General features: G+C 36.1%; 1 protein-coding gene across 2 annotated transcripts in view; it reads right to left on the reverse strand.

Moving 5' to 3' along the window:
- Positions 2,880-27,714, reverse strand: part of TRPC5 (transient receptor potential cation channel subfamily C member 5) — a 272,031-nt gene continuing 247,196 nt past the window's right edge. Inside the window, exons 10-13 of one of the 2 annotated variants that reach the window (XM_005673829.3) lie at positions 14,940-15,143; positions 14,398-14,439; positions 13,513-13,602; positions 2,880-11,858 (exon numbers count right to left, since the gene is read on the reverse strand). In XM_005673829.3, the coding sequence (XP_005673886.1) occupies positions 11,166-11,858; positions 13,513-13,602; positions 14,398-14,439; positions 14,940-15,143 (1,029 nt within the window). In that variant the 3' untranslated portion in view covers positions 2,880-11,165. 2 annotated transcript variants of the gene reach the window in all.

Genomic DNA, 27,714 nt, shown 5'->3' on the forward strand with positions numbered 1-27,714 from the left:
ACCAGATCAAAGTAACACTTTTTTGTCTTGATAAATTTCAGTTATGCAAGAGAAATTCCAGAGATCTGCTATACAACATTGTGCCTATAGATAACAATATTGTATTTTACAGTTAAAAATCTGTTGAGACAGTGGTCTCAGGGTAAGTGTTCTTACCAGAATTAAAAGAAATCAAAGTTCTACAACATGTACAGCCCTACAAAAAAATACTCTTTTTGGTTTTTTTTTTTTTTTTTTTTTTGGTCTGCAGCATACGGAAGTTCCTGGGCCAGGGATCTGGCTCACATGACTGCAGTGACCTGAGCCATAGCAGTGACAGTGCCAGATACTTAACCACTAGGCCATCAGGGAACTCCTGGATGAAGAGTCTTTTTTTTACCATCTCTTGGGCCGCTCTTGCGGCATATGGAGGTTGCCAGGCTAGGGGTTGAATCGGAGCTGTAGCCACCGGCCTACGCCAGAGCCACAGCAACATGGGATCCGAGCCGCGTCTGCGACCTACACCACAGCTCACGGCAACGCCAGATCCTTAACCCACTGAGCAAGGCCAGGGATCAAACCTGAAACCTTCTGGTTCCTAGTCGGATTCGTTAACCACTGCACCACGACAGGAACTCCCTCTTTTATATTCAGTTGTTTTGCTTGCTTCAGCAGTCGAACTTTATTTTTCTTTTCATTCTTTTAGGTCTGCCGAAATAGCTTCAACCACAAGAAGTTTTCTTCCTCCTAGTTGTTTTGAAGCATAGTGTAGATTTGGTTTTTGTTAACATAGTTATTTTCTTTCACTCACTGCTTATTTTTTCCCAACATTTTATTATGAAAAAGTTTAAACATAAAGGTTGAAATTGGGGTTCACACTGTGGCACAATAGGTTAAGAATCTGACTAGTGGCTCAGGTCACTGCAGAGGCGTGGGTTTGATCCTTGGCCCGGCACAGTGGGTTAAAGGATCCTGTGTTGCCACAGTTGTGGCATAGGTCACAGCTGCGACTTGATTCAGTCCCTGTCTCAGGAACTTCCATATGTCGTGGGTGCAGCCAAAAAAGAAAAAAAAATACTGTTATCTAACCTACAAAACATACTCAGCTGTGGTTTTGACCCCTAGCCCGAGGAACCTCCATATGCTGCAGGTGCAGCCATAAAGAAATTGAAATAATTGTGCAAAGAACATCTGTATATCCACCACCTAAATTCTATAGTTAACATTTTACTATACTTATCTTTTCACATATCCATCTATAAATCCTATTTTTTTGATGATTACAAATAAAATTGCAAACTTAAACTTTACCCAAGGCATTGCAGCATACATACTGTTGACTAGAGTTCAGTATTTGTTAAAGTTTTTTTTTTAAGGTGCTTTTCTTTTTAAGGTAAAGTTTACATGTGATGAAGTGCACAAATCTTTAGTGTTCGATGCAATGAATTTTGGCAAGTCACACATCTGAAACTCCAGGCTTTATTAAGATAACACTGTCATCACTCCATAAAATCCCCTCATATTCCTTCCCAGTCAATCTCTGCTTCCCCAAGCCCATCCCCTAGGCAACCACTGTTTCTTCTGATTTTCCCCCATCATTTTCAAACTATTTAAATGAATCAGAGTACATGCTCCTTTGCGTAAGGCTTTTTTACACCATGTGATGTGTGTCAATTGTTCTTTTTATTGCTGAGTAGCATTTCCTTTGTATGAATCTGCCATTGTTTTGTCCATTCTCCTGTTGATGGACACCTGGGCTATTTTTAGTTTTTTAGATATGAATAAAGCTGCTATGAACATTTCTATCGAAGTCTTTTTGTGAGCATTTGTTTTCATTCCTCCTGGGTCATATGTTAGGTATATATTGACTATGAAAATACAGGACATTTTTCCAAAGTAGCTATATCATTTTATACTCCCATCAGCAATGTATGAGAGTTCCAGTTGCTTTTCATCCTGTTAACATTTGGTGGTGTCAGTCTTTGATTTTAGCCGTCTTGGTGGGTTTGGTGGTAAGTGCTATCATTGTGGTTTTAATTTGCATTTCCCTGATTATGTTGAATACCATTTCATGTGCTTATTTGCTAGTTGTTCAGGTTGTGTATTTATTATTGATTTGTCAGAGTTATTTGCTTATGCTGGTTGCACATCTTTTTCAAGTATATTACTGCCTTTTTAGTTGTCTTATTTAACCAATATGTAAATGTTATGTACCCAATCACACCTAAAATAATTAGGCCAACACTTGCAAGTGAGTTATTTGGCTGAAAGTAAAACTGTTCTGGTATGCTAACCAGTGCTCTAAAAGTTAATGCTAATTAGTAAAATGAAAGACAAGACTTCAAAAATCTGAATTAAGGGGAAAACCAGTTGCTGAAAAATTCATGACTACAAAAAATTTTAAAAGAAACATCAACCAATACCTGAAAAAATATTACCCAAATGCACTCATATTACATGAATTTAATGACCAGTTTAACCTCAACTTACGTGTCTTCCCACTGACCCACAGATTCAAACTGCTCTGTACGACATGTATCATATTTTGGATACTCAGAAGTTTTCAGGATAAGGCCCATAAGGTTTGTCAGTGCATATGTGTGAGTAGCTGTATTAGTCCCTTCATGTCATCATCTCAAAGTTTCTTTATGAATACTTATCCAATTTTCTGAATATTTAATATAGTCTTGTTTAATGGGAAATATAATGATATTAATGTTCTCAACCATCTATATTTCAAAATATATTAGACTGTGGAGATCTCCCTTAAGTGTATCTGCGGGTTAAATTGTAGCGTAAAATCCGTCATTGTTCATAGATGTTTATTAATAATAGGTGGCTATAAACGATTATGTTGGAAAAGGAAGGAACAAAACACCTTAAATTTGAGCAGCCATACATTTTGGGAGACAAAAGTAAATGCTTTATTTTTGTTTATACTGAAGCTAAAAATACACAAAATCATTTTATTGTACAAGGTTCTTTTTAATGTTTAAGGATGACAGTAACTTTGCACTTCTTACAGAAAATATTTAAATAAAAGTAATAGTTACTCAAGGAAGTTTTTAGCTCATGAAATAGTCGCAAAGCCAAAATGCCATGTACACAAACACATTTGGAATTTTCCCTTTTCGTGATTAAGCTCAGGAGATACAATTTTAACCTTAAGTTTGATGCATATGTTTTCTGGATGGTGATGTGTGATTGGGGCCTCCAACTAGGCTAAGGAAGTGAATTAAACACTTCCTGTGTTTTCTAAAAGTATTCTTTATCTTCTACCAAATGTCGGCTCCAAGCTACATTCATTGTTTTGAATAGGAAGAAACTCCTCATCCTATATTTCAACTCGTTTTTGAGAAATCTTGAAATAGAATCCTATGAAGAGTTTAATAGTGATACTTTCTTGAACCCTATGGCTGGTATGTGTTCTGTATGATAAGAAATAGACAAATTAAAATGATTTCACTTGAGAAAGATGTTTATCTGAATTGAGATGTCCTTGAGAAGGTCTTTGTTTTTATATTTAAAATAAAAGAACATATGGGTTTACCTTTACTATGTTAGAGGAGTAATTTGAACAGTTAAAATTTTCAAGTTAATAAGTTAACAAATTGGGTTACCTTTAACATTAAAAAAACTGCAGACTAATTAACGTGTTAACCCCTAGAGTTTAGAGGCTTCCTCATGAGCTCACACAAAATTCCATTCAGTGCCATTGGTTCCAGTGGATCCTCTTAGACTCTAGAATTCTGACTGCTTCTCCTGCCCAAGTATACTAAGCAGTTATCACTACTTATCAGACTATACGCTACATTGCTTTGGTTAGTCAAAGCGATCCTTAATATATGCTGTAAAAGTAAGTCCTACAGGATGTGACCACAAATAGATGCATCTGTACTTTAAATAATGTGATTAGATCTTACACAGGAAATACATAATGTGAACATGTGATTTTCAAATGACGAAAATTCATCCAGCTGCTGCCATCCTCCCATTAGAGCCACCTCCTACTTCTCTTACCAGAGCTCATTCTGAGTCCAAAATCCTCCCCTCAATTTTCTGGGAATGCTGGGGCTTTTCCCTACTGTCCTTTCTTCCTAATAGCCTAGTTGTCAGAGCCTCTGCTTTATAAAATGTCATTTCTTGTGGATCAAATAAGGTTTGGGAAGCCAATTCTGAGTTTATTTACAACATAAGCCATTGGAAGTTGGAATGTGTTTTACTGTTTTGTGTGTGTGTCTGTTTTACTGTTGAGACACAAATATTTCAAGAGTTAAGTCATTATGGTTGTTCCCAAATCACTGGAGTTTCTATATCTAAATACAGTGTTCTTTAATGTTTCTTCCTTGGGAGGACATAAACTTATTCTAGTAAGGCTGCCACTGTTTCAAGCATGTTTTAAACTAGATTTCCAGACTGCAAAGAGGAAAAAGGCCTCTCTTGGGAGGGATGGAAATTTTTGTATCTTGATTTTGGTAATGGCTCTAGGGGTGTATACAACTGTGAAAACTCACTAAATTGTAAACTTTTTTTTTCTTTTTAGGGCCACACCTGTGGCCTGTGGAAGTTCCCAGACTACACCACAGCCACAGCAACGCTCGATCTAAGCTGCATCTGCGACCTACACCACAGCTCATGGCAACACCAGATCCTTAATCCCCTGAGCGAGGCCAGGGATGAACCCGCATCCTCATGGATACTAGTCAGGTTCATTACCACTGAGCCATGATGGGAACTCCACTCATCAATTTAAATGGATGCAGGTAATTGTACACAAATTATTTCTCAAAGTTGATAAGGAAAGAACTAGATTCCAAGGAGCAGCTTCAGGCCACTTTATAAAGCCTACAAGAAACTGTCTTGTTATTTTATACTTGTGTCTATCAAAGTATCAAAGAATAGAACTCAGCTTGATCGCCCAACCTTTTACCAAAGATGGATCCAAAGTTAGTTTTGACTGTTCTAAGAATTTAATCTTATAGGATTATTATTTTCTACCATTGAGGATATTCAGAAGTTACATTGTGTATTTATGAGGCCAAAGTATAACACCAGAAAAAGAATCTAGCTCTCTTCCATACTACTCTCTCTCACTTTTACCTTTTGTTTTTCTTTTCTATAGAGTTTTGGCAAATTCGTTTTATTTCTTAGATAAAATTTGGAGAAAGCAATCCTTCCAGTAATTGTAATATGTGCAGATTTATAAAAGTGATACTGCATAATTTAAAATGTAACCTTATTATGAGTCCGATATGTTGAATTTAGGAATACAGTGATCACAAGGTAAGAATATGCTATGATCTGAAATTCAACCTATATATAACTCAACCTTTGAAAAATGATTTAGTTTGTTCAGAGCTATTTTTCATATACTGTTACACTTCTGGATTTCGTTGAGTGAGAAAATGATGATGTTAGTGTTTTAAAACATAAACTACATTTTTTTAAAATCAGGGAATTCCACCTCACTTTGGTTAGCTAAAAAGTTTGACAATGTAATTTAGCCCTGTTTTACTCTTTTTTTTTTTCTTGTCATCCAAGATTCAGTTTTAAAGATTGTATTAGACTGGAGAACTGTCGAGAGGGTTTCTAGGTTGGAAGGCAATGGGTCTCAATGAGTATTGTGGGATATATTGAACTTTGTGAAAAGGACAAAATGGCCAAGCCCAGCTTAACTATACTTGCAGATGCGTTGGCTACCTTAGGCTAAAATACAAAGCACAAGAATGATATCTTATTAGTATGTGTGTGGGCATGTGGTGAAGTGCATCTCCTGGGATGTTAGATTACCCTGTAACCTGCTCAGACGTAAAGAAAGCCAAAGGGCATAATTCTCTGCACATTACTGAAAATGGCATTCACATTGCAGGCCCTTCTTCATTTAGTCTTTTTTGGTTCTATCAAGTCATTTGGAGTTGTAAAGAAAGCTTTTCTTTTTGAGAGTTAGGGCAGATGTGTTATAGTTATGGATTTATGAAAGTCAATTACGGTGATCAAAAATCACACTTTTATTTTACTGTAGAAATTGCCTTTCATTTGTGTAGTAACAGGATGTTTCTACAGAGCTTTTGAAACTTTCACATTAATAAGCTTTTGGCATAAGGCCATTCCACTTAATTTTATATTTAAACATCAGCAATTCTTAATATGTATATGTCTCTCAAATACCACAAACACCAGTGGTCTATCTTTAGAAAAAGACCACAACTCAGATCCAATAAACTAACAAGTATAAGATACAAATCCACTCTAGAGTGGGAATAAAACAAACACTGAGCTTAAAAATGCTAGAGCACCCTGGCCAGCTGCCTGTATCATTCCAGCAATTAACTCCTTTGTTTCTTAAAGTAAACTCTCAAAACTGCCTATCAGCACCTCCTTCTCTGGACTACCATGCAGCATATGGATGGAGAACCTAGGCCACATATCAATATATGAATAGTTATGTCTCAACTGTGCCCTAATTCTGAACTATGCGGACTTACTTAATTCACTAAAGACATATATTCTTATTTTTACAGTTAGGTTCTTTCTTCTGACCTACAGGCTTTATCTTTCCTTCAACCCAGAAACCCCAAATCCTGAGAGCTCTCAATATTAACAGTTGTACAACAGCAGATGCTGCCTTAGCAGTTCATTTCAGCAATTCCTTACTATATCTCAGGAAGTTTCTTTCCATTGAAGTTATTCCTGTTCCCCCTCCCTTCAAAATGATTTAGTAATTACCAAAAGGGATGAGGGCCAGGCCAGAGCAATCAAATGCTACTAAGTTGCATTACACATATGTGCGTGTGCACAGACAAGGTTTTCACTTTTACAAACATTCCCCTCCAAACAATGCAAGCCAAACCCCACATCTGTTGGAAAAAGTGATGGAAAAGGTCATTGGAAATACAGTAGAAGTAGCATTTCCCTAGACTAAAGTAATGCTCACACTGAATTGGGTTACTTGGTTCCCAATGGCTAGTTCTACACCAACAAAGTGGATATTTGGAACAATTATCTAGATAAAGCAAGCCAAAGAAACAGTCTAAAATACCCATAGATTTAAGTCAAAGCTGCAGTGTTTGGGGTTGGAGGGAGCTGACAAGTACATATAAAGAGGTTATTTAAATGATCCAAACAATTATGTCGACTTACATTGGCTCTGTCTCTACAAGCAATCTGTTTATTAACACTGTTTTGAAAATTAAATTACCAAAATAATATGATCAATTTTTCTTGTGTACTTTTATAAACAGGAAAGAATGTCTGCCTAACTTCACGTCTTTTTACCTGATGATTTAACAAACCAAGGTCTGGGCCACTTAAACTGTTAGTTAAAACACCATTTGAGTCTCACCTAAAAGGCAATAGGAATGTCAAATGGTCATATTTTCTTGCTAAGGTATGAACTCATATTTTTCAATGAAATTTGCAAGTCATTGAAAAAAGTAGAGGCCGTAAGGTTTTTTATGTTTTTATTTTGTTATTTTTCAGATTCTTTTCCCATTTTTTAAAATCTTTAATCAAATTGTGGGCAAATGTTTGGAGGTTTTGGACTTAGCTAAAATACCCTAGATTAGGTCAGAGAGGTATGAAAAATGTCAATGAGAGGCAGAAAGAACCAGAAAATTTCCCATATTCCCATGTAAGTGGACAGAAATATAACTTGGAGATTTACATCTATAAAATTTGGCGTCTTCAATAATGGTGATTTTGAATTTGGAATGTTTTCTTTGTACTCCACTGGATTTAAAGCTAGAGTTGGAGGTCCTACTTCAATAATGGCCATTTTCTAATATAATTCAGATATTTTATTTGTAATATTTCACCCTTACCAATTATCAGAGGAACTTTAATGTAATTATGATGGAGTCAAACACATACAGGTGTCCAGAAGTGATAAGGAAGTCACCCTGGTGGAGGTGAACCATGGTAGAGATGCTTAGACAAAAAGTAAATGATTCTTGTACTATTTATAATTATACCTTTACATTTAAACATGTCAGTCTGACATCTGTGGAGTTCACACCATTTTGGACAAATGAACAGAAAGTTACCTATAATGGCCAATCCATTTCCACATCTCCTGTGTATAACATATGCTTAATGATGAATGTCTTGTTTCTGTAATCTAGAAGATTTGGGTTTATTGACTGGCTCTGTGACCTTGAGCAAGTCATTATCCTTTTCCGGGCCTCTTTTTTTTTTTTTTTTCTGTTTGTAAAATAAGAGGTTAGAATTGAGTAGATGCTCATTCACTAAGGTTCTCTTTTAGCTCTAACTTTTATGTTTATAAATTTACTCTCAAGTTGGCTTCTGCCTTCTCTGGGCATACTTAAACATTTGATTTGAAATATCTTTTCTCGGTAGTAGCTGATCCAGAGGCCAAAGAGGTGAACACAAATCTTTTTCCCTTCCTACTTTCTGCTAGAGTTAAAGGTAATAAAAATGTTGGTGTCACCATCATGGAGGTTAGGGCAATAGCTGGCTAGCTTTAACAGCTAACTGGCTCAGTCCCTAACATAGCTGGGCCTCAGCACAACTAGTGAAGTCTTAAGCCCAAGTGATAAAGGCAATGACCCTGAGAAGATTTAAAAAGGAATATACTTCCCATGAAATATGACTCTGGTTTCTTTAAATAGTAGGGGTTGGCTACTATGATTTATACATATTCTCTCCTTAGAACATAACTGAGAGAAGACTGTATTTTGGAGCATGGCTCTATGTCTGGCTACTCTTGTTTTCTGATAAATTGATAAAGTAACTGCCAGAACAATTAGACCTAGGTCATCACAAGTACATGCATCTGTGAGAAAGACATCTTTTTCTTTTGATGAAATGTGGCCATGTATTAGTTTTTTGGTGCCAGCAAATGAATGTAGCCCAGGTGCTATTTATTACTTAAAGTGAACTTGACAATTGGGAAAGTTGAATCTGCAACTTTAGAAACCTTCCTTCTGGAAAGTAACTTGTAATTGATGTTAGGGCCATTCTATGATAGTCCCACTTAGCAAAGCAGGAGAGAAGTTGGATTTGAGTAAATGATCACTTTAGGTATGACCAAGGAATTACTTTGTGATCATCTGTTTCCAAAAGAATCTTGAGGAGTTCCCGGCGTGGCGCAGTGGTTAACGAATCCGACTAGGAACCATGAGGTTGCGGGTTCGATCCCTGGCCTTGCTCAGTGGGTTAACGATCCGGCATTGCCGTGAGCTGCGTGCGGTGCAGGTTGCAGAAGCGGCTCGGTTCCCGTGTTGCTGTGGCTCTGGCATAGGCCGGTGGCTACAGCTCCGATTCGACCCCTAGCCTGGGAACCTCCATATGCCGTGGGAGCGGCCCAAGAAATAGCAAAAAGACCAAAAAAAAAAAAAAAAAAAAACCCGAAAAAACAAAAGAATCTTGATGTAGCTTGTCCTCTTGATCACTTTCCCCTGGATCTGACCTTTGTTCTTCATCACCTTTCTTGTTGCTCCCTCATCCCCAGTGTGTGTCCTTCATGTAGAGTATTTTGTCAGTCACTAAAGCTAGGGCTGGAATGGGAATCAATTCAAATAACAAACTACATTGTCAAAAACTATTTTGGAGGCATATTATATATGCATTGTTTGAAAATGCTTCATTTCACTTAATTTTTCCAGAAAGTATCCATATGAATGTAGCTGGTTTCCTATTGCTGTTGACATTTCTAAGAACAGGGTAACAACTAATTATATCTCTTACTTTTTGAGCTATACATTAATTTAGTCATCCAGACCCAGACCTCGGGCTCTTTCAGGTCATATGTTAGGGTGTATGTTGGGGATACCTTTGTGCTAATATTGGTAAAAAACCACCTTGATTAGCAGGTAATCTCTCAATGGTTAACAGGTCTAATATGATGACCATATGCATCATGGGCTTCATTTTTTAACTTTAACCTATGTATTCTGATGAGGTATTCCTAAGCTGTGGAAAATAATTTGTTTGGATGTATAAATGCAGTTTTCTTTGAAGACAGTATAATCTGGATCATGTTTGTAGTTCCATGAATTCACTAGGGTTGTTACGTTATATATTTAACATAAGTTTACACATGCAATTCCACTGTCCCCAATGAACATTAATACTGCAACTTGAATCAGATTATCTAGACCTAAAATTGTTTTGTTGTTGTTTTATCAGAAAGCAGTTGATTACAATGAAGATGAAGTTTTCAGATTCTGACACCTCAACAAGATGTCATTTGTCTGATAAAAAAAATTTTCAAATCCAGGCTTTTATCTTAGAAATGCCTTTGATAGCAACAATGATTAAAACTATCAACAGTAAATAGGACCCTATAAATATACCAGCTAATTATTTTTTCTTGCCAGTGTATGAGATGTAGTGACTATTGGTTAGAGTGCAGTAGAAGTTTTTAAAAAACAGTATACATCCTACATACTAATCTGGATGCTATCAAATTTTAAAATGCAGTAAGCTAACTGAAATACACAAACATAGGAAAGGAATCCACTAACCTACTAGATATGACATATACTACGGGGTAAGTGTTCACTGGCACACGTTAGGAAACTAACAAATCTTTAAGAAACAAATTCAACAGCCCCCACGTTAAGGAGAAGTTGTAGTGTTTAAAAACAAAAACAACACAAAGGCCAGTTATACCTAGAAACCACAAGCTGACAATTCCTTGGAGTCTATTCAATCTCCCTTTGATGCTGTTCATTGAACCAGGATGGGCGGCGTGGAGCATTGAAGGGCAACAAAGATAGGCAGGTTAGTTTGCCTTATCTGATAGCTGGTGGGGACTGCTGAGCACATCCCTCAGCTCTGTGGGGAAATGGTGTGAGATCCTGAGGAAGGTCAGGAATCTATGCGGCAGCAACAGTAGCAAAGTGGCACCTGGAGCTTCAAGGAAGCAAGGGTAAGAAAAGCAAAGCCAAAGGGTTAAGCACCCGACTGCACCTCTGCTGTTTAGGGGCAAACACCCCGTCAGTTGGTTGTGAAATGGACTTAGTGTTTATAGGTATAAAAAGGCAAATAATAGTAATAAGAAGAACAAAAAACTGAAGAATGTGGCTATAAAAGACAATGCAAATAATAGGAGTTTCACTCTCCTTTCTAGTGGGGGGCAGTGAGGGAACCATATTCTATGTCACCTCTGAGAGGAACAAAATTAGAAATTTTCTGAGTTCCAGAATGGGTGATAACGGCTTGACTTAGAGCCGAGTTGTAACTTGTTCTTCCTGTCCATCACCCCATTTGTGCATGAGTAAGTCACAAGCCTCTCCCCAAGTTTCAAATACGTCCTCTGAGGAGTCTAAAAGTTTAGAATTTGAGGAGCAAATACTGGATGCGCAGTGAAGAGAGCTGGAACAGGCTAGAGGGCATTCACTGCTCTGAGCAGCGCCCCTGGCTTCACCTAATTCTACCTCACTGAGGTTAATTTCACTTTGAGAACAGGCCTCTGCTTTCCCTTTCTCCATCTGAGAATATCTGACGTCCTGCCACATATAGTGCTGCTGAACGATTCCATCAGAAATTGTGTACATTGGCTCTGAACTGGGTTCAGACATATGACCGTTAAACTTGGAGAATAGGAGACCCAGTTTCTTGAGAGAGGGACCCATGAAGGAGCGTTTGCTTGATGACTCTGCTTTTGACTTCCCTTGGGCACCACTGACTCTTGGTGTGGTCCTGATGAGAGGTGGCCCGTGGCAGGCTTTTTTCTTGCAGCCTAAATTGAAAGAGACACTCTTGGATTTGGCCCGGGCCCCACCACTGCCATCATTGGTATCATCCCTCTGAGAGAGTTCAGTGCTGCTAGTGGAAAAGCTTCTCCTTGGGTGCTTCCTATTTCCCAAGAGGTCAAGCACTTCATATCGAAAGCTGGAGATGTCCTGTTTCAATTCCTGAGGCAGGGGAGAAGACATTATGTTAAAAAGCTTGGTCTTTAGTTCAAAATTGGCACACTAGGTATCCTTTGAAATGTTCCAGGTTTTGCCTCATAGCAAATCACAAAGTACACAAACTACCAGAACACTCTCACATTATTCCAGCACAAGGAAAACATTAAATTCTGTGGGCAGGGCTAGCCATTGGGGAAAGTGTGCGACTGGTCAAGTGAGTTTCAGAAACTTGCTATCAGGAGCATGCCAACAGACTAAAGTGTTCCCTAGCAATTACTGTATTAGATTAGGGTATGGGCTGTCATAGGCACGTGCATATCAAAGTGCTACTAAAGAGGAAAAAGCTTTTAGGACTCTCAGGAATAAAATTAGTCAGGTGATGAGATGGTGTTTTGGGACAGGGGACCCTGTTTATTCTAGTCCTTATGAAATGCCTTCTAACTGACTGCCTAGATACTAGATTGCTCTTTTAAAAGCCATCTTTGAAAAGCTTAAATCTGATCATGTTGTTCCCTTGCTTAACACCTTTTAGTAACTTGCCACCCACTTTAGGAAAAAGGAAAAATGTCATACCACAGATTATAAGGTTTTTCAAGGCCTGGTCCACGTCGATCTCTCCCATTTCATTTCTTTCTACTCTTTTCCCAGACTCTTGTTACTCTCCACTTGTATGGACATTCCCTCTCTTGCCTCTGGGCCTTTGCATGTGCTATTCTCTCTGTCTGGAATTCTTCTCCCTAGATCTCCTTTATCTGGCTCCTCCTTCAAACCTCAGCTTAAACATTGCTTCCTCTGGAAAGCCTGCCCCAAATCCCCAAGTCCCAGTTGAGTATCTCCCTGGCACCCCCATCTCTATGTCTCACAGCACCTTGTGTTGATCCTATTAGAATACTCAGTCATTCGTCACCCTTTATTATTACTGTGTGTCACTCCATGAGGGAGTAGGTGCTGGTGATATCTTGCTCATGACTGTGCCCCAGCACCTAGCAGAATGCTTGGCACATAGCAAGCCCTCAATAGGTAAGTTATGTCTGTAGGTTAAGATAAGAGCCTTCTTATATTCCTTAGAAAATACATATGTGCGCTAGGATAGGGTTTCTCAACCAATTGACATGTTGAGCTGGGTCATTTTTTGTTGTGGGGGATTGTCCTGTGGATTGTAGGATTTTTAGCAACAACATTGGTCTCTGCCCACTAGATGCCAATAGCACACACATCTCAGTGTGACAACCAAAAATGTGTAATGGTAGTATTTCATAAATCTGAGATTTAACAGTAGATTTTTTTTGTCTTGCATCTCTAATTATAGAAGGCTGTTCATCTCCAGGCATCTTCCCTTTGCTATCTTTCCTCTTATCACACATCCTTGCCACATCATTTAAAGCATTCAATTCCAAAACTGAGAAAAACCCAGAACATTAAAAGAATGCATATTTTTATTATTCATAAAGCTTATTGTTGTATGACTGATAATTGGTAAAATCTCTCGACCTACTGGATGACAGACTATTCTAAGAAAAAGAATACGAGTTGTAGCTGGTTTTACTGTATTATAGACAGTTGAAATTCCACCACCAGAAACCTCAAACCCTGTGAAGATTAAATGATGCTTAAGAAATGTGAAATGAGAAATTTAACCACTTTATGACTAAATTACCTTAAAATTTTCTTCTGTTAGTCCTTCATTTGTTTTGGAATTTCTTATCATAGCTGCCACATATCTTTTGACTAAATTCCTGATAACTTCCTGGAATTTAAACACAAACATAAAGAAGCATTCAGTTTCCTTTATGGGCTCTCAGTAAAATAAGAAACATACACTGAAAATAAAACGTGCTTAGACTATCTGCCATGGAAAATCCTCACAGAATCCAGCCATTTTCTACAAAACTCCCCAGGTAAGACCATTGGCTACATGAAGACTTATTATGTGGCCCAATTTGGTGGCAGAGTGGGATAGTAAAATCAAATTCCCCTGAAAGGAAAATTTTCCACCTAAGCATTAACATGAATGTGAATTTACATTCATAGAATATCGAGAACAGAATAATGCTTGAATGGTCACAGTTAATATCCTCTCCTTTCAGGCTGGATTAAACTCTGACCCTCCTAGCAAAATGAGTTTTTCTTGTATAAAGTTGAGAAAGTCATTCTTCAGTGTAACAAAGTCTGCTTATTTCCATGTCCACTAGTTATGTAATCAAGATACGTTTTCTTCGAGTCAATCTATACTTCTCCTTTACACGGATGGCATCTTTTTACTTAGCCTCCTGGGAATGGTATTCACGGGGTCACCATGCTTTGTGTTAGTAACGGCGATAATGATAATGACCACATAGTGCAATATGTCAGACACTGTGCCAGGACACACAACAGTCATACATAAACACTCACCACTCATTGCTCACATCTATACTTTAAGTTTTATCATCCTTATTTTACAGATGAAGAAACAGGCTAAGTGAAGGTAAGTGACTTGTCCAAGGTCACACAACTGACCAAAAACTATTGATTGTGCTTAGTCCCTATGAAGAAGCTTTACCTGGTAATGTTGATTCTGTATCAGGCTGTCAGCATGGCGTTCCTGTAATTGAAAATGGACAGAGGTTACATCAGCAGTCTCCCAGCAGCCCACATATTTGAATATATTTCTAAATATTAGGACTGGAACACGACATAGGAGCTGCTGCCTGACGAACCCCCAAAGCATCTGTAGGTTGGAGTAGTATTATAATGTTTAAGAAAGGGAATGTCACAAAAGAGAGAAAGGAGAAAACAGTTGTGTTTAAAAAGAAACATGGAATTCCCATCATGGTGCAGCAGAAATGAATCTGACTAGGAACCATGAGGTTGCGGGTTTGATCCCTGGCCTTGCTCAGGGGGTTAAGGATCCGGCATTGCTGTGAGCTGTGGTGTAGATCACAGACACAGCTCGGATCCCACGTTGCTGTGGCTCTGGCATAGGCCGGCGGCTACAGCTCTGATTAGACCCCTAGCCTGGGAACCTCCATACGCCGGAGGTGCGGGCCTGGAAAGACAAAAAAAAAATTTTTTTAAAAAGGAAACAATTTTTAAAAGTCTTACTGTGAAGCTTCTCAAGTTGTGCCTTCTCCGTCTACCATCAGGGTCTCTTTTGGGGCAGAAGGTATTGTTGAACCAGTTACCAAGGTATAGAAATGACTTGGGGCTGGGGATGATGTTGAAAGGAGGTGGCAAGGTGCCACCTTCGTCAAAGTAACTCATCCAGAGCTTTGTCCTTGCAAATTTCCACTCAATATCGGCATGATCCTATGAAAGAGAGAAGTTCAAGGATTTGGGATGGGAAAATGCAGAATGCACCCATGACTCATTCTAAAACTTCTGCTTGTTTCTATAGAGGGCAATCTGTCAGTAGCTATAAAAATTCAAATTACACTTACCTTACGACCCAGTAATCATACAATTAGAAATTTTTCTTTAGAAACAAAAATAAACCAATGGGACCTAATCGAACTTACAAGCTTTTGCATAGCAAAGGAAGCCATAAAAAAATGAAAATACAACCTAGAGAATGGGAGAAAATAGTTTCAAAAGATGAAACCAACAAGGGCTTAATCTCCAAAACATACGAACAACTCATACAACTCAAGAGCAAAAAAACCAAATAACTCAATTGAAAAATGGGCAGAAGACCTAAATAGACATTTCTCCAAAGAAGACATGAATGGCCAGCAGGCATGTGAAAAAGTGCTAAATATCACTAATTATTAGAGAAATGCAAATCGAAACTATGAGGTACCACCTCATACCAGTCAGAATGGCTATCATTAATAAGTTTACAAATAACAAATGCTGGAGAGGGTAGAGAAAAAGGAACCCTCCTACACTGTTGGTGGGAATGTAAATTGGTACAACCACTATGGAAAACAGTATGGAGGTTCCTCAGAAAACTAAATATAGAATTACCATATGATCCAGCAATCCCACTCCTGGGCATATATCTGGACAATATATTCATTCAAAAAGATAAATGCACCCCCATGTTCATCACAGCACTATTCACAATAGCCAAGACATGGAAACAACCCAAATGTCCATTGACAGATGATTGGATTAGGAAGATGTGGTGTATATATACACAATGGAATACTACTCAGCCATAAAAAAGAACAAAATAATGCAATTTGCAGCAACATGGATGAAACTAGAGATTCTCATACTAAGTGAAGTAAATCAGAAAGACAACTACCATATGGTGTCACTCATATGTGGAATCTAAAATATGGCACAAATGAACCTTTCTACAGAACAGAAGCAAACTCATGGACATGGAAAACAGACTTGTGGTTGCCAAGGGGGAGGGGGAGGGAGTGGGATGGACAGGGAGTTTGGGATTGGTATATGTAAACTATTGCATTTGGAGTGGATAAGCAATGGTGTCCTGCTGTATAGCACAGGGAACTGTATCCAATTACCTTTGATGGAACATGATGGAAGATATTATGAGAAAAAAAGTATATATATATATGTATAACAGGGCCACTTTGCTGTATAGCAGTAACTGAACACTGTACATCAACTCTAATAAAAACATTAAAAAAAAGATACATGTACCCCTATGTTCATCACAGCACAATTTACAATAGCCAAGACATAGAAACAACCTAAATGTCCATTGACAGATGACTGGATTAAGAAGATGTACATATACATAATGGAATACTACTCAGCCATTAAAAAGAACAAAATAATGCCATTTGCAGAATCATGGGCGCAACTAGAAACTCTCATACTAAGTGAAGTAAATCAGAAAGAAAAAGACAACTACCATATGGTATCACTTATATGTGGAATCTAAAATATGACACAGGAGTTCCTGTTGTGGCGCAGTGGTTAACAAATCTGACTAGGAACCATGAGGTTGCGGGTTCGGTCCCTGCCCTTGCTCAGTGGGTTAGGGATCTGGCATTGCCGTGAGCTGTGGTGTAGGTTGCAGACGCAGCTCGGATCCCATGTTGCTGTGGCTCTGGCGTAGGCAAGTGGCTACAGCTCCAATTAGACCCCTAGCCTGGGAACCTCCATATGCCGCGGGAGCGGCCCAAGAAATGGTAAAAAGACAAAAAAAATAAAAATAAAAAAATAAATATGACACAAATGGACCTATCTACAAAACAGAAACAGACTCACAGACATAGAGAACAGACTTATGGTTGCCAAGGGGGAAGGGGAGGGAGTGGGATGGACTGGGAGTTTGGGATTGCAGTAATAAATCCATTACATTTAGAATGGATAAGCAAGGAGGTCCTGCTGTATAGCACAGGGAACTATATCCAATCACTTGTGGTAGAATGTGATGGAAGATAATATGAGAAAAGGAATATATATATATATATATATATGTATGTATGACTGGGCCACTTTGCTGTGCATTAGAACTTGACAGAACATTGTACATCGACTATGCTTTAATAAAAAAATTTAAAAGAAATTTATCTTTGATTCAACCCCTAGCCTGGGAACCTCCATATGCCGCAGGTGCGACCCTAAAAAAAAAAAAAAAAAAAAAAAGAAAAGAAATTTATCTTAATATACTTGCAAAAAGATATGTATGCAGGGCTGTTCACTATAGCACTGCAGCTTGACAGCAAAACAACTGGCAACAACCTAAATATCCGACAGTGTGCAGTGTGAGGCTGGTTAAGTAAATGATGTCACATCCACAAAACGGTTTATAACCAAACTATTAAAAATACAGGTCTATTATCACTTTATAGTTAGAAATACATTTTGTATATAAGCATTTGTCCATATATTTTTAAGACTTTTAAGTGAAAAAAGAAACATAAAGAACAATATATGTTGTGTGAAATGATCCCCTTTGTACAACTGAAAAAATATTTATGTTACATGCTTACATGTTATAGACAGGTACATACTAAACTGTCAATAGTAGTTATTTTTTAAGGAGAAGTATTTCTGTGGAGAAATTTATATTTTTTAAACAAATCAGTATTATTGAGGTATGATTCACACAGAGTAAAATTTTGATGAGTGTATAGACCTGTTTAAGCACCATCATAATCAAGACACACAGACCTGGATGGACTGATGTAACCACTGCCACAACCAGGATACACAACAGTTCCAACAAGCCCCAAATCCCCTAGTGTCGCCCCTTTATAATCAAACTCTCCCCAACCCTAACCCCTGGCAACCACTTCTCCATTTTTCGTTCCTTTAGTTTACCTTTTCCAAAATGTCTTATAAATGAAAACATACCGTAGATAATCTTTTTTTTTTAAATTTTTTGCTTTTAGGGCTGCACCTGTGGCATATGGAAGTTCCCAGGCTAGGGGTCAAATAGGAGCTGTAGCTGCCGGCCACAGCCACAGCCACAGCAATGTGGGATCCAAGCCATGTTTGCAACCTACACCACAGCTCACTAAACAGCAGTGCCGGAAATGCCAGATCCTTAATCCACTGAGTGAGGCCAGGGATCAAACTTGCATCTTCATGGATCCTAGTTGCATTCGTTTACTGCTGAGCCATGAAAGAAACTCCAGTAGATAATCTTTTGAGACTGGCTTATTTTACTCAGCATTAACATCTTTGAGATTTTTTGTATCCATCAATAACCCATTCCATTTTATTGCTGAATAGTTTTATGTTGTATGGATATACCATAGTTGTTTATTCATTCACCCTTTGAGAACATTGCAGTTGTTTCCAGTTTCTAGTAATTATGAATAAAGCTGCTTAAATATTTAGGAGTGATATTGCTGGATCATGAGGCAGGTGTGTATTTAACTTTATAATAAACTGCCAAACTATTTTCCACACTGACCATATCATCTTTCATTCTCACCACTTGTTCTGTATCCTCCTTAGCATTTAAGTTTTTAGAGTTTAGCTATTCCAACAGATTAAATGGTGGTATCTCATTATGGTTTTAATTTGCATTTTTCCAAATTGCTAATGAAGTTGGGCCTCTTCATATACTTATTTACTATCTAGATATCCTCTGTGGTGAAGTGTCTGTTCAGATCTTTTGCCCATTTTTATCTGGCTGATTGCTTGCTTATAGGTGGATTTAGATAGTTTTGAAAATATATTCTGGATACTAGCTCTTTTTCAGGAATGTAACTTGCAAATGTGTTCTCTCAGATTGTGTGTTATCTTTTCATTTACTTAATGATATCTTTCATAGAGGGAAGTGTTTTAATTTCAATGAAGTCAAATTTATCAAATTTTTAATGGGTTATGCGCTTGGTATTATGCCTAGGAACTCTATCTAACCCAAGGTCATGAAGACTTTCTCTTATGTTTTCCTCTGCAAATTTTATACTTGTAAGATTTGCATTTAGCTCTGTGATCCACTTTGCTTCATTTTTGCTCAAGAGGTGAAATTTACATTGAGGGTCTGTATTTATTTCACCTGTGGATGACCATTTACCGGTTACTAAAAAAGCTGTTGTTCTACTAAATTGCTTTTGCACCTTTGGCAATCAGTTGGGAATGCTAGGACTACTGGCTATCCACAATCAAAAGAATGACGTTGGATAGAGTGCTGTATGTATGTATATATATATAACTGAATCACTTTGTTGTACAGCAGGATTATCACAAGCTTGTAAATAAACTATTCAATAAAACTTTAAAAAATTAAAAAAAGAATGAAGTTGGACTCCTACCTCACACCACATACAAAATTCAACTCAAAATGAATCACAGAACTAAATTTAATAGATTAAAAACTATAAAACTCAAAGAAGAAAATTTAGGAGTAAATCTTCATGACCTTGGATAAAACAATGGTTTCTTAGAGATAACACCAAAAGCCAAGCAACAAAAGAATAAAAAGTAAATTGGACTTAAAGTTGAAAACTTTGTTCCTCAAAGAACACCATAAAGTAAATGAAAAGACCACCCACAGAATGGGAGAAAGTAATTAAATATCATATGTCTGATATGGGACTTGTACCCAGACTATATAAAGAACAATTACAATTCAACGATAAAAATACAAATAACCAATTTAAAAATGGGCAAAGCACTTGAATAGAAATTTCCCGAAAGAAGAAGTAACAACAAACAAGCACATGATGAGATGCCCAACCTCACTGGTCATCAGGGATATTCAAATCAAAACCAAAATGAGATACCACTTTATACCCACTAGGATAGTTATAATTTAAAATAAGACAAATAATAACCAGTGAAGACGATGATCTGGAGAAATCGCACCCTCACACACTGCTGGCAGGAGTGTGAAATTGTACAGCTACTTTGGAAAATAGTACATCAGTTTCTCAAATAATTAAACATAAAGTTACCACATGACCCAGCAATTTCACTCCTAGCTAAATACCCAAGAGAAATGAAAACATATTCTACCTAAAAACTTGTACACAAATGTTCAGCAGCATTATTCATAATAGACAAGGAGTGGGAAAAAAATCCAAATATTCATCAACTGATAAATGGATAAACAAAATGTGGTATGTTATTATATTGTCCAGTCTTAGAAAGGAATGAAATATTGACACATGCTACAACATGGAGGAAGCTTGAAAACCTTATGCTAAGTGAAAGTATATTTATTCCGAGTCCTCCAATCCACAAACACAGTATGTCATTTCTTACATCCATGTTTTGTAGTTTTCAGTGTATAAGTCCTATACATGTTTTTTTTTAAAGCTTATACCTAAGTACTTAATTTTCTTTGCAACAATTTACAATGGTACTGTCTTTTAAAATTTCAGTTTTCAATTGCTTATTGCTAGCATATGGCCTTCTGAAATTCATTTTTTATTCTAAGTTTTTAAATAGATTCTTTAGAATTTTCTTTATACAGATTCATAAGATAGTTTCATTTCTTCCTTTCCAATCTCTATGTCTTTAATGTTTTTCCTTCCTTATTGCACTGTCTAGGATCTCCAATACAATCTGGAATAGAAGTACTGAAAGCAGGTATACTTTGTTATTGATGTTAGAAAATATTCAGTCTTTCACTACTGAGTTAGCTGTAGGTTTTATGGTTTAAGTTGTGGATGTTACATTCTAATTCAAGTTTGCCAAGACATACATTTATTTATTTATTTATTTATTTATTTATTTTTGGCTTTTTGCCTTTTCTAGGGCCACTCTCACAGCATATGGAGATTCCCAGGCTAGGGGTCTAATCAGAGCTGTAGCCACTGGCCTACGCCAGAGCCACAGCAACGAGGGATCCAAGCCATGTCTGCGACCTACACCACAGCTCATGGCAATGCTGGATCCTTAACCCACTGAGCAAAGCCAGGGGTCAAACCCTCAACCTTATGGTTCCTAGTTGGATTCATTAACCACTGCGTCACGACGGGAACTCCGCCAAGACATTTTTTTTTTAATCAAAAATGCATGTTGAAGTTTGTCAAATACTTTTCTGCATCAATGATATGATCATGGGTTTTTTCTTGTTTAGACTATTCATATGATAGATTACTTTGCATTTCTGGAATAAGTCCCATTTGGTTATAGTGTGTTTTTTTCATACATTACTGGTTTCAATAAGCTAATACTTTGTTGAGGATTTCCATAGTATTGGTCTATAGTTTTTAATTTTCTGAACTGTTTTTTCTTGTTTTGGGGTACCAATATAATACATTACATATGTAATATATTTATATATAACTAAATTTGATTTTACCAATTTCTTTTCACTATATTTTAATGTGACTACTAGAAAATGTAACATATGTGGCACATATTTGTGACTTGCATAAAATTTTCATTGTACAGAACTGCCCTAGACTAAAAGTGTTTTGGGTCCTGCTTAACAAAGATTAAAAGCAAGCCTCAATGGGATCAAACTATTTTCAGAATAAAGCTCAAGGAAATTTATAACCATACAAAATATCCAGCACTCAGCAAGGTAAAATTCACAATGTCTTGCATCCAATAAAAATGTATGAAAAATGCCAAAAAGTGGGAAAATATGACATGTAATGAGGAGAAAAAGATCTGTCAAACAGAACCAGATACAAATCAGTTGTATGTCTATACAGTAGCAATGAACAATGAGGAAATAAAAATTTTAAAAAGTGTCATTTAAAGTATAAAATACTGGGGAGTTCCTGTCGTGGCGCAGTGGTTAACGAATCCGACTAGGAACCATGAGGTTGCGGGTTCGGTCCCTGCCCTTGCTCAGTGGGTTAAGGATCCGGCGTTGCCGTGAGCTGTGGTGTAGGTTGCAGACGCGGCTCGGATCCCGCGTTGCTGTGGCTCTGGTGTAGGCCAGTGGCTACAGCTCCGATTTGACCCCTAGCCTGGGAACCTCCATATGCCGCGGGAGCGGCCCAAAGAAATAGCAAAAAGACAAAAAAAATAAATAAATAAAATATAAAATACTTAGGAATATGACAAAAATATATATGTTAATTACACTGAAAACTATGAAGATTACTGAGATAAATTAAAGAAGACAAATAAATGTCTTTCATATTCATGAATTGGAAAACTAACTGTAGTTAGGATATCAACTCCAAATTGATTTATAGATTTGTTACAATTTCAGTCAAATCTCAGTTAACATTTTTGAAGAAACTGACAAACTGCTTCTCAAATTTATATATAAATACAAAAATATAAAATGGTTAATTTTGAAAAAGAACAAATTGGCATGAAGATCAATGGAACAAAACAAGAAAGTCCAAAAATAAATGCATGCATATGCATAATTACATGCATATATGAAACTGACTTTCAAGAAAGGTGTCAAGGCAATTCAACTTGGAAAGGATAATCTTTTCAACAAATTGTCTTGGAATAGTTGGACTTCTACAAAAAAAAAAAACCTTGATCCTTACTTCATACCACATACAACAATTAACTCAAAATGAATAATAACTTATAAAAATGGAAATCTAAATATTTTATTAATAAACAATCTACTAGTATTTTTCTTTTTTTCTTGCTTTGGGCTTAGTTTGCTGTTCTTTTTCTAGTTTCATTAAGGTGGTAATTCAGGTTATTAATCTGAAATCTTTCTTTTTAATATAAGTATTTACAGTTATAAATTTCTTTTTGAGAAAATTTGGTATATATTTTATTCTTCCTTTCATTCGTCTCAAAGTATTTTCTAATTTCCTTGGTAATTTCTTCTTTGAATCAGTGGTTATTTTGCAGTATCTTCTCTACTATCCATTTTGTGTGAATTTCCAAAATTTTATTCTGTTATTGATTTCTGATTCTATTATATTCCAAGTATGTTTACAGAACATACTTTTTATTATTTTAATCCTTCAAGAGATTTAGTGAAGCTTATTTTATGGACTAATATATAATCTCTTTTGGAGAATATTCCATGTGCAGTTCAGAAGAACATATATTCTGCTATTGTTGTGCGATGTGTTCTATAGATAGATGTCCATTAGATCTAGTTGGTTTATACCCTTGTTCAAGTATTCTATTTCCTTTTTGGTCATCTGTCTTGTTCTGCCTGTTACTGAAAGTGAGGTAATAAATTCTCCAACTTGTTATTGTTTAATTTCTATTTCTCCCTTCAGTTCTGTTGATTTTTGCTTCATGTATTTTTTGGCTCTGTAGTTAGATGGAAATATGTTTATTTATTCATTTTTAATATAATGATTTTTATTTTTTTCCATTATAGCTGAATTACAGTGTTCTGTCAATTTTCTACTGTACGGCATGGTGACCCAGTTACACATACATGTATACATTCTATTTTCTCACATTATCATGCTCCATCCTAAGTGACTAGATATAGTTCCCAGTGCTACACAGCAGGATCGGAAATATGTTTATAACTGTTAAATCTTCATTGTGGATTCACAAATTCACTGTTATAAAATGTCCTTTGTTTTCTCTAGTAACACATTTTGTCTTAAATTCTTTTTGTCTGATAATTAGTATAGGCACTTAGCTCTCTTTTGGTTCTGTTTGCATCATATATCTTTTCCCACTCTTTTACTTATCTACTTGTCTCTTTATAAAGTTTGTCTCTTGTAGACAGCATATATTTGGATCATGTGTGTTTATTATACAGCCTGGCAGTCTCTGCCTTGTGTAACCTAGTTAAATGTGTATTTACATTTAAAGTAACTACTTAAAAAGTATGATTTATATCTACCATTTAGCCATTATCTATGTTACATGTCTTTTTTTCTCTATTCCTTTATTTTTGATTTCTTTTGTTTTACATGGATATTTTCTAACATATCTTTTAATTCCCTTGTTTCTTTTACTATATTAAAAATTATTTTCTTTGTGTTTACCCCAGGGATTACAATTAACATCTTAATTTAATACAATCTATTTTGGATTAATAGCAACCCAATTTCAATCATATGTAAAAACTTTGGTACAATACAGCTTCATTTCTTCTCTCCTCCTTTGTGCTATTACTGAAATACAAACTATTCCTTTATAGATTATACATTTATATATTATAAACCCATCAACACAGTTGTATAATTATTGAATTTTGCAGCTATTTTTATGTTGGGAAAAAATTCCTCCCCGGTAAATTTGTATTGTCTTTTATATTTACCTATACCCTTTCTGGTGCTCTTTATATCTTTGCATGGGTTTTATTTTTGTTGTTGTTCTTGCTGTTGTTGTCCTTTCATTTCATCCTGAAGGACTCTTTTTTTTTAGCATTTCTTGTAGGACAGGTCTTCTGGCCATTAATTCTGTCAGTCTTTGTGTTCTTGGGAATGTCTTCATTTCCTCCTCATTTAAGGATATTTTTGCTGGATACAGAATTCTTGGTTGGCAGTGTATTGCTTTGAATATTTTGTATATGTCATCAGACTGACTTCTAGTGCTCATTGTTCCTTATGGGAAACCAGTTATCTTCTTATTTTCCTTATTTCAAGATTTTTTCTTTATCTTTGACAGTTTAACTATGAGGTGGATTTTTGGGGGTGTTATCCTACTAGGAAATATTTGAGCTTTTGGATGTGTAGACTATTTTGAGAGGTCTTTATTCACTATTTCTTCAAATATTCTTTCTGCTCTTTTTTCTTCTTTTTTCCTGAGACTCCCATTATGAGCATTTTGGCTATTTAATGGTGTCTCATGGGTCTCTGAAGCTCTGTTCATTTTTCTTCATCCTGTTTTTCTTTATGATCCTCAGACTAGAAAATGATAATTGAATTATCTTCGAGTTTTCCAATTTCTTTTTTTGTCAGCTCAAATCTACTATTGAGGTCTTTTATGAATTTTTCATTTGTTATAGCACTTTTCAAATCCATAAATTCAATCTTTTTTATAATTTCTATCACTTTATTAATATTCTATATTTGGTGAGACGTTATTCTTATACTTTCCTCTAATACTTTCCTCTTTAGTTTCCTTTAGTTCTTTGAAGATATTTAAAATAGCTGGTTTCATCTTTGGTAAAGTCAACATCTAGGGCACAGTTTTTATGACATCTTTTTTTCCTTTGCACAGACTTTTTTTTCCATACTTGCCTTGTGTGTGTGTGTTGTGATTTTTTGCTGAAACTAGATATTTTAAACAATGTAATATGATTACTCTGGAAATCTGATCCCCTTCTTCCAGGGTTTGATTTTTTGTATTTGTTTAGTGATGTTCCTTGACTAATTCTTTAAAATCTGTATTCTTTGTAAAACCTGTACTCTCTGTCATGTGCACCCATCGAAGTCTCTGTTCAGTTAGCCTGACAGTCAGATAATGACTGCACAAAGATTTCATTAAATGCCTTGAATCAGTAAATATCTCATTCTTTGCTAGTGGCTCTATGTGTGCATAGTGACACGTTTTCAATGTTCTTGCAGTTTATCGTCAATAAATTATGTGTTTGAGACAATAAGGGAAATTTAAACATGGACTCCAAATTAGTAATTATAGTGTATTAATGTTAAATTTCTTGAGTGAGATATGGTATTGTGATAATGTAGTTGAATATATATGACAATATTTGGAATGAATGTCATGATATTTGTAATTTACTTTCAAAAATATTTTTAAATGTCCTTGGCCCTACCATATGTATGTGGTGGTGAGAGCTTTGTTTCAGAGGCCATGTTAACTTGTGACTTATATCCACAAGCTTTTAACTTAAAGCAATGCCAAATAAGATGGTCAGTGTGGTAGGCAAGGGTAGCCTCTAAAGATGTCTTCATCCTAATCTATGAGCATTGTTAATATGTTGTGTTACATGTGAAGGGGGAATTAAGGTTGCATGTGGAATTATAGGTTTTTAATTAGCTGATATTGATGTGAAATTATCCTGGATTATATAGGTGGGCCTAATGTAAGCACAAGGGTACTTATAATTGAAAGAGGGAGAAAGGAGAGTCAGGGTCAGAGTGACATAAATGTGAGAAAGACTCAACTGGCCATTCATGGCTTTGAAGATGGAAAGGGGCCATGAACCAAGACAACCTCCAGATGCTGAAAGAGGCAAGAAAGTGGCCTCTCCACTAGTGCTTCCAGAAAAGAGGGCTGAAACCTTGATTCTAGCCCACTGAGACCCATATTTCAGACTTCTGACCTCCAAAACTGTAAAATAATAAATTTGTGTTGTTTCAAGGCAGCAAGTTTGTGGTAATTTGCTATAGTAGCAATAGGGAACTAGCACAGTTAAGTATAGAAGAAGAGAGAATATTTTTAGGAGTTAGAAGTAGTAAATGTTACTGGTCACTAAATTTGGCCCAAAATTTCTTGGCAGTTAATAAAAAAGGAAATAGCTTAAATCAGTTATTAGGTTTTAGTGTCTCAACAAAAAGAAATTGAATGTATCTGCAAAGCCAACATTTTTTCTAGAAACATTGTTACAGATACTCCAGAGAAAAATGTGTTCTGGGATATGAAAACAATATAGTCTCTGCTGTCAAAAGTGTATAGTGTAAGAGAGAAAATAAAAATCTTTCTTTATTAGCAAATGAGATCTTAAAAAGGAGAGCTATACCTTATAGTGTATTAGGGTGGTTTTTGAGTGAACATTCAGACTGTTAATGAATCCTAGAGTTTGCTCCTTGACTTTTCAGATATTTCGTGAAGGCTTTCATTTTGCTCTCCAAGGTAGCAGTGCTTAGCTATGATTTTAAAGGATTAGCAGATTGAAGTAAAAAATGGTATCAAGAGAATAGGGATTTTTAAACCTGATTCTATGAATGAAGTTAATGGAGTCAATGAATCTATTAAAATTATATGTAAAATATTGGGTGTTTTGCATTTTTCTGAGCTTTCATCATATTCTCAAAGGAGTCTTTCCTTCTCTAAATGCTTAGGAACCACTGAAGTAGAGGATTGTGTTGATTTCTGAGAAACCTACTGCCTGTTTCTCAACAGCTGCTAACCAGCGAGCTGATAACGGATAAATCAAGGATAACTCTGTGTCCTCTAGGAGGGACTAAATGGCTTTAGGTTAAGTGAGCAATAGATTCAAAAGGGAAACAAAGCTCTAGATTGAATTTAAGGTACTTGTTAGGACCACTGTTAGATTTTGTTATTTCATGAGTTAATAAAGAAGCATATATATTATCATGTTTTTTTCTTAGATTTTGATAACTGTATTGTGATATAATTTATTTCTATGGCAATTACATATATTTTGTTTTCATGTAGCCAAATTTATGTAGTTTTTTTCATTTTTACAATCTGCTTTTGCTATTCCAATCTTTTAAAAAATGTAAATGTATTTGACATATAATATTAAGATTTGCAGCATTGTTGATTTGCTACATTTATGTATTGTGATATGACTGCCATTGTAGTGATAATTAGCTCTATTGCATCACATAATTATTCTTTTTTAGTGGTTGGAATAATTAAGATCTACTCTTAAAATTTTTGATGATTATAATACAATAGTATTGTTTCTAGTCTCTAAGACTTACTACTAATTACA

The sequence above is a fragment of the Sus scrofa genome, chromosome X (genome assembly GCF_000003025.6).
Source record: "Sus scrofa isolate TJ Tabasco breed Duroc chromosome X, Sscrofa11.1, whole genome shotgun sequence".
In the NCBI taxonomy this organism is placed as follows: domain Eukaryota; kingdom Metazoa; phylum Chordata; class Mammalia; order Artiodactyla; family Suidae; genus Sus; species Sus scrofa.